Source organism: Buceros rhinoceros, unplaced genomic scaffold (assembly GCF_000710305.1).
Source record: "Buceros rhinoceros silvestris isolate BGI_N320 unplaced genomic scaffold, ASM71030v1 scaffold8634, whole genome shotgun sequence".
Lineage (NCBI taxonomy): Eukaryota > Metazoa > Chordata > Aves > Bucerotiformes > Bucerotidae > Buceros > Buceros rhinoceros.
In genome coordinates, this window is record NW_010406456.1 from 1 (window position 1) to 8239 (window position 8239).

Genomic DNA, 8239 nt, shown 5'->3' on the forward strand with positions numbered 1-8239 from the left:
TAAGGAAGAAGAACTGTGAGAAGAGTTGGGTCAGATGCACAGTGTGGAAGGTGGAATGGCTTTCCTCCTCTTCGGAGAATAGGGGGTTGAGTTTCGGGGTGTTTGTTTCTCTGCCGGATGGTTTATTTGTTAGTGACTTGCCATCAGCAAGTTAATTACTTCGAGATTTGTGTGTGACTGTATCAGAATGTGCCGAGTAGTGCACTTAAAAACATAGAAACATGGTAGTGGCGATTTATTTCTTGTTAAAGGTTTTTCAGTGGGACTTGAGTTCTTAAGCTCTTTTTGCACTTCCGAAAAAAAATAGTAGCAAGTTGTCCACTATCAGCAAATATACACAAATTAAGGACATGGGTTGCGCTCAGTATCCAAGCAGGTAAATGCATTTATTTCTCTTCATGAGCAGTGCCAACGGGGAATACACGTAGCAGCAACTGCCTGTGATGGAATGGATAACCCAACCTGAACGAAGGAGGAATTGATAGCCAATGGGTTACGAAAGGTTAACTTATGAGTACATCGTCCAGAAAGAAATGGTAGAAGCCCTTGAAACAGAAAATAATTAATTTAAAGCAATACTTCCTCAGATAGCCTCATGCGTAAAATAAGATTTTACTGAGAGTTATACTGAGACCGCAGTCTTGTACTTTTCTTATTGAATATAATTAATACAACAAATTAGAACTTCTCGCAAAACACATTTGGTAGATCACAATAAAATAGATGATAAATTGCTTACATACGTCTTCGTGCCCGAAGTTTACAAAAGCTCAGTCAGAGTGGTTATAGTGGTTGAAAACTAAATTTTGTCTCATACCTGAGATAGGTTTGTATGTGTAAATAGCCTGTAGGTTAGCTCACAGCCTCTGACGGAGCTGGAGTATTTAATTTGAATTTCTTTAACATTTTAATGAAGTAATAGCTCATTTCTGACAGGACCTACATGTATGCTTACATTTGTGCATAGCTCGTTGAAACCAGTGTAGTGTAAGCGTATAACGTATTAGTCAGTGAGACTGTCCATGTGCATATTTCTTTATAAAAATATGAAATTGATAAATTATTAAAGTCGTATTTGAGACCCATCAGCCTCGTCATTAATGAAGTTTAACCCTGCTGTTGCCTGACTCTTGCTGTATACCTTGTTTTCTGCACGTAATGGCACTTACGTGCATTTTCTTGATGGCATAGTTACACTTTTGAAGAACATGTAAAGAGTGAGGACCTACCACTAGCAGGTTGCTAGAAGGTGGTATTTTGTGTAAAAGAAGACGAAAAGAGCATGACAAAAGAGAAACGAGCATCTACAGTTAGATTGTAGAATCTGAAGTCTCTAATACCTGATTCGAAATTGTTTTGGTTTGGGGGGGGGCGGTTTCCAAGCTCTCTGCGGCAGTGCTGTGCTGCTGCCTTCTGTATGCTGTGTGCGACAAAGTTGGGACGCCTGATGTCCACCATCCAGATTACTCTTTAAATGCTGTAGATTCCCACCCTCGTTTTACAGAAGAAAATGTGAGAGGGCAAAATGGAAATGCCTGCCCCGGAACAGAGCCAGGTGGCATTTGCCAGTTTGGAAAACCCCGCGTTGTCGCTGTCTTTAATACCGGTGGAGGTGAGGGATGCCTGTCTACTGCCTCATCTCAGCTTTGCTTCCGTCACCTCCGCTGTAGTGTGGACAAACCTTTGTTAGGTTTGAAGGAAAACTGTTAGCTGTTTGTGCCAGGAACCCCGCTGCTCCCAGCGTGACACTAATGAGGCAAGTGCCTTTGGAGATTCTGCTTCAGTGCTCGGCAGTAAATACCAGTTTGATAAAAACACAGGTGCGCTATCAGCAGCGAATTACCATACATTACCCACGCGAGCAGTGCGCAGGGTGAGCACCTGTAGTTATTTAAAATGAATATGTAAACTCGTCATTTAAATAACCGCAGATTCACGTTTAGACGATAGCGATCAATCAACTGGGTAAGCTTGAAGACTGTCTAAGAAGAGACAGGGGCTCTTTTCACAAAGAAGTAAACTGCAGAGGGTGTATTTGTTAATGTACAAATAACTTTGGGAAGAGGAGGCTGCAGAAATGTGTAGACCAGCAAGAGTTGTGGCTCCTGGGCCCAGGAGCGCCCGTTAATCGAGCCCCTGTGATGGCTGAGTGCTGGAGCGGTGCTTCCTTTGCTAAGAAATGAAGAGCATCGGACAGCAGCAGCCTGTGGTGGTTTTCCTGTTTCTCTCAATGATCGCTGCAGATGAGGGGGTGAGAGATTCCCAGCCCTTCTCTGCAACGGGTGCAGTCTCTCCTCATCCAGGGCCAGGGCTGGGCACAGCCGTTGACACGGGAGGGCTGCATGTGTAGGGTCTGTGCTGGTCCTCGTGGTAGTTGCAAGCTCCTGGTTTATGTGCCCAGGGGTACATTCCTGTACTCTTGTGTCCATACCTCCGTCTGCATTTTTGCTTTGTCCAGGCCACAGAGCACTACTGGGTTCCAAAACCCTCCAGAGTTCACTGCGTGTTTTCTGCACTGCACAAATGTGTGAAATGACACAGGAGGATCTGCAGATGCAGAGCAAGGTCGATTCAAGTGCTTTTATGGCCCTTCACTGGATGTGTTGGAAAACTCTCATGAAGACGTGAACAGGCAAACAAAGGCAAAAACATTGACATTTTGTTAATGGAAGGAAATGTGAAAATGTCAATGAAAATGTCACATTTAGATTCCCATCGTGACCACTTGAAGTAGATTCAAGGCCATTTAATGGAGTTTTATACTACTATTAAAGGCAAACACACACAACTGTTTAAACAACTTTTAAGACAATTCAGAACAAACGTTGCTCATCGATGTGGCTGAGCGGAAGGCAAGATAAGGCAGTGTGTGTTTAAAGGTGTGTGTTCACTGCTCGTTTGGAGACTAGCTTTAAGGAGGTCAGAATAAGATTTATTTTGTTTAAAGCTTTAAATGACAGCTGGGTGTCTTGGAGGATGGAATATTTGGCACCAGGGTATGTGCTCTGGGGATGCTCTGAGCAACCTTTAGTGTCCTTCCGCGTGTCTGTTCATACATGGAGGGAATAACAGCTCTTGCACTGGGCGAAATGTTCCTTCTTGCTTTATGAACGTGTGCCAGCACTACATGTAATGCAAGTTAGGTGAATACCTGTCTGTTCGCTGTCAATTTAAGAAACTGTCCATGAACTTTGGGCCAATTTGTTTCACAATGGCCTTGCTTTACAAGGGGCTTTGGAGGAACTTGCTTTATAAATCTGAGCTTGCTTTAGAAAAGTTCTTGCAGAGCTGCTGGTGTCTTAATTACTTTTGAACATTCCTAGTCCATACTCTGTTTGAACCAGTAACTATGATGTAATAGGGTTCCGGTCCAGAAGAGTCCTCTGTAACTTTTCAGATGAAATGTATGTGTTTTTACTTATAAATGCGCAGAGGGGCTGACTCGGGAGACTAATCATGGGTCACCTCTCAGCCAGTGGTTCGTTGTGGAGGTGATGGTTGTAACAAGTGATCTCCTTTCCTTTGTTCTGTCCAATGGCAGTGCTGCTGTACACCGGAGGCGATCTCTCTTGATAGTCTACCTGTGCAGCTTTTTTCTTCTTATTAAGCTTTATTTCCCCTGATGTATATCCACTTCTTATTGCCATCAAATCTGTGTGCTAATTGTTTGTAAGGGTGGAACCTTCTCGTGCAGTAGTCCAGTTTATAGATTTCAATATCTATCTATGAAAATATTTTTAAAACCAGACTAATCTGTCATGGAAAAGTCTTGGTTCCCAGAATCCTTTAAATTTGATTCCCAAGGTCCATTATTTTGAGATAACAGCATGTCTCCTCTGTCTTTTCTTTAAAAGCTACTTGCACGACTTGAGGGCAGAAGTTCTCTGAAGAATCTTGAACCATATCTGTTTGCGGAGGAAGGATCTCCTGTTCATGGTAAAAATGTGTCTTTATCCCATTTGTGGAAAAGTGTTGATGTAAAAGTATTCTCAGAGCAATATGTCAGAGATAACCATACAAGTAGGTGTTTGCCCTGGATTCAGAATTTTAATTGATGTAGTTGATACAGTTTTATACAAATTAGATAAAACAAAATAACGCAAAGTTCACCATTCCAAACATAATTAAATGGAGTTTAAAATCTATTTTATAGATACCAAAACAGAGGTGTGAGTGGGTAAATACTGAACACGTTGATCTGTTTCTTGTAGTTTTACAGAAATTTGTTCTAAGTTCTGTCATTTAACCTTTTTTTTTAATCAGTGGTCAAAAAAAACCCACCATAAAGTCATAACTGAAGAAATTTGCAAAGAACTTGAGGTTCAGTAAACATCAAAGAGTTGATCTTGGCCTGAAAAATCCTGATTATGCTTAGATGGAACTTTGGAAAAAATGCCATTATGAACATAGGTACTAATCAGCTGTGTGAGTTCAGAGGTAATGTTAGGATCAAAATGGCTTTTACAGACCTTCAGTGAATAAGAGAGAATTTAAAACAGGAGAAATCGAGCTACCTCCCAGTGACACTGGTATAGCGAGTTTAATGTAGATTCTTCTAGCAAGAAGTTTTAAGGTCAAGATTGGATGTTTTAATGAAAGAAATTAGTGAGCTAAACAGAAATCGGCACACTTAGTAATTCTTTGATTATTCAGGAAGTCAGAATGATTCTCCAGATCATGTGAAATTCCATGGATTTCACCGCTCTGATTACACAAAACTAGAAATAATAGTAAAAAAGGCGTACGAATGGCACGCTGTAAGGGTCGTGCTGTGAGCTACTACAGTTGCTGAATGTATGCACAAATGAATGGATTTCATATGAAAAGTGAGTGGCTGCAGTGGTTATCTACATACCTGTCTGCAATTCAAATTCCCACAAGTTATGGAAGGTTCAGAAGAAATAGCAGAAAAAGCAATAAAAAGAATCAGGATAATTGGAAGTGAGATGATGCTTAGTCTACAAATGCATTTACTGGGAGACTATTCCTGTGTTATTTTGCAGCACTTGAGAATAATACATTAGGAGTTTAGCAATATAGGATTCCTGGCCCTGAAAGTTTCAAATATGATATAACAAAGATAAAGGGCAAAAAATAAGATGGTGCAAATGGAGCAGAAAAAAGATTATTTAAATGTTCTCGATTCTGAACTGCTTTGTTACACACAAGACGAATTAAGAACTGGAAGTGAAATTGGTATATGCTTCACAAGGCTCCTGAATTCTTAATAGTTTTTTAAAGACGTGTTTTGAAAAAATGAAGTAATAGAAAATGCTGATTTTTCAGCCTGTTCTTTTGGGGATTTTCCAGTGAACTTTACAGACACAACCTCTATGTTTGAAACAAAACTGACCGTGTTCTGGTAGAACAGAAGCCTTCCTGGGGGTCAGTAATTGCCCTTGCCATCACAGTCCACAGCAGTACATAATTCCATCACCAAATTATCAGATTTGATCTTAAAGCTATGTAGGTTGTTCATGTCTGTCCAAAGACAGTTTCAGAATCTCAGTTCTAAGAGGGCTGAAAGCCTTCTGAATTCATCACTGGTTTCTCTGTGTCAGCATGGTCATTGAGCTTCTGAGCACTTCTCTTTTTCTTCTGCTTTTAACAAATGGCATCAATTAATACCCATTTTGGTCATGCTTTTTGGCTGACATTAATGAAGCTGTCTAACATATGAGCACAGGTCTTCAGCTATTATATATATAAATGGACTTCACCTTTTATTACATTTTTGGTTTGTCTTTTAATACCACCGTATTTATGTGAGTCCAAGTGTTATTTTGATGTGTGTTTGCACTGTTCAGTCTTAAATCCCTGTTGAGTACCTACCAGTCCATTTGTCATGAACTTGACTTTTAGTAGGTCACTGTGGAATACTGTAATACATTGCCCATGAAGTCTGTACTGAACAGCTCTTAATCTAAAATGTTATGACTAAAGCAACGCAGAGACCTAAATTACTCTTTTTCCTGATGGTATTTGAAACAAACATATATATGAAGCTTCGATGAGCTATCCAAAGGTTACCTCACAGTCAAGTGCTCAGAACACGTATGTCAGAGTGCTGTAGAAGAGGAACAGCTATTTAGGTACTGCTGTGATATTCTAGTCACTGCTTCTAATTAGGATGGACTTGCATATTTAAGAACACATGAGCATATTAATTACATACCAGTTTAGCTCTTCTGGAATGGAGCAAAAGTCACACGAGCTTCAAATAATCTTCTGCTATTGCCAGTCATATTTCTCCTGTGCCACCGGTATGCAGGTGTGGGTGTCAGTATGAAGCTCTGATGTTCAGCCTAATATGACACCCAACATTAACTTGGAATAAATATTAGGCCTTTCTGCCTCCTTTATAAATGGTACAAATATTAGTGACAGCTTCTGCACAGTATTGTAAATTACTAGTCCTGTAACTTCAAGGTATCTGATGATGGGAAGCCTGCAGAGTTATTGCAGAGTATTCTAATAGCCTGTTTGTAACTGCAGCATCAGAAAATAGTTTAACCAACATTTGCTGATGCAGTGATTACAGAGAAAACTTAAGGCTCTTCTCCTTCACAAGATAACACTGAGTTGATGACCAGGACTGAGCACAATGTGTCAGTTAAAAATATTAATGTTACATAAATATTTAGGTTTATGCAACATCATTTAGTTTACCCCGTATGCCCTTGCACAGAAGTGGACTGTGGTACTCTTTAGTCTGGGCCAGTTCAAGCCACTGGTGAGCCAAGCAGTGTGTTGAGTGACTCCTTAAAACATACTTCTTGAATTTGTCAGTGCTGAATATCATATGAAATCATTCTGTTCATCCATCTGGATCTGTTAAATCTTCACAATCCTAAGTCTTTATTAACCCAGTTAGTTTGTTTTCTACATGTTTTGTCAAGCTAATGGAACATTGATCTACTGATGTGTTTAACGCCATGTGACACCAATTCTTATAGGAAAATTTCCCATTAACTTTCTTCCCCGTTAGTGTGTCTGTTCTTACTTTGCCTCTCAGACTGTTTTTTATCCTCTGGCAGTATCTTTTTACTGATCCTCCTTTCCAAGTTATTTTGACATTAATGGATGATGCTAGTACTGGTCACTAAGTTTCTTCCATGCCCATTGTGAGGGTGTCAAAGGCTTCTTCAAAACACTGCTGGTCGCACTTCTTCCTCTGCTATGTCATGGTTCATCCTCTCTGATCCAGAAGGATGAATTTCCCCTCTTATCTTACCGTAACAGCTGGTTGCTAATTTAATGAAACCCTACGTTTATAGATGTTGCTATAAATGGCTTCTGTTTTGCACCCATTCTTCTTGTGGGCAGCCTCTTAGATAATCGTGAAGGCACAGAAGTCCCCGGCTCTCTTGAGGTTTTCGTACAGTCCAAGCTGTTACTCTCTTCAGAGTACACTAACTTCAGTGTTTTGGTCAAACTACAACCTAGATGTGCATCTCGTTCAGCAGTGTTGAGCAAGCTTGGAAGGGGGCTTAGCTCTCTTGCTGTTAAAACTTACAAACCACTGTCACAAAAACTTGTAAGAATGACTTTTCATTCAACTTAGAATTTGCACTTAGCTAAATGTGTTAGTTCTGCCAATAAAAGCTCATCTAATGTTACTCTGTAACACAGAGATGTTCTGATAGAACATCTTCAAATGGATAAAGTCGAGCATTTATTTCACAGAATAACTTTTTTGAATTGTTACCAAACAGTAATTCAGATTTGCCCACTGCTGCTTCTTCGTGGCCATACAGAGTTGCTGTTTTTTCTGAAACAAGGTGTGCTGTAAAGGTAGATGAAGCAATTCAGTTACTGGTCTGGATTCAGAAATGCCAGTCAGGGTGGCAGAAGTCTTGTGCCAAAGCCAGTGGCAGACAGAAGATGCACTTGTTCCTTGACAAGAAATGCTGTACGCAGTTGTTCTAAAACATTTCAGGAGATGAAACATGATGAGGGAACGAGCTACCCTGCTCGTGTAGAAGGAGTTCTTCCAAGCTGGTATCTTATTCCAACAGGGTGCCAGTATGTCACTGGCAGAGTTGGACATTGTGACCCATCAAGAGGAAGAGGAAATGAGGCATTTTGTTATAGGAAGGGTAGCTTTCTTTCATCTCAAAGGTGGGAAGAGCCGTTCAGAACAGACAAGTGAGGGTTTGGGAGGCAGTCAAGCCTTTTAAGACATTTCAAAGTATCAGAAATTCATAAAGCCAGAATTGCAGTTGTGGAGCAGCAGGAA

The 8239-nt window shown here is 40.4% G+C and overlaps 1 protein-coding gene across 1 annotated transcript in view; it reads left to right on the forward strand.

Moving 5' to 3' along the window:
* Positions 1-1525: 1525 nt before the first annotated feature.
* Positions 1526-8239, forward strand: part of XRCC2 (X-ray repair complementing defective repair in Chinese hamster cells 2) — an 8852-nt gene continuing 2138 nt past the window's right edge. Inside the window, exons 1-2 of the mRNA XM_010134091.1 lie at positions 1526-1612; positions 3855-3936. Of these exons, the coding sequence (XP_010132393.1) occupies positions 1526-1612; positions 3855-3936 (169 nt within the window). The remainder of the gene's footprint in view (positions 1613-3854; positions 3937-8239) is intronic.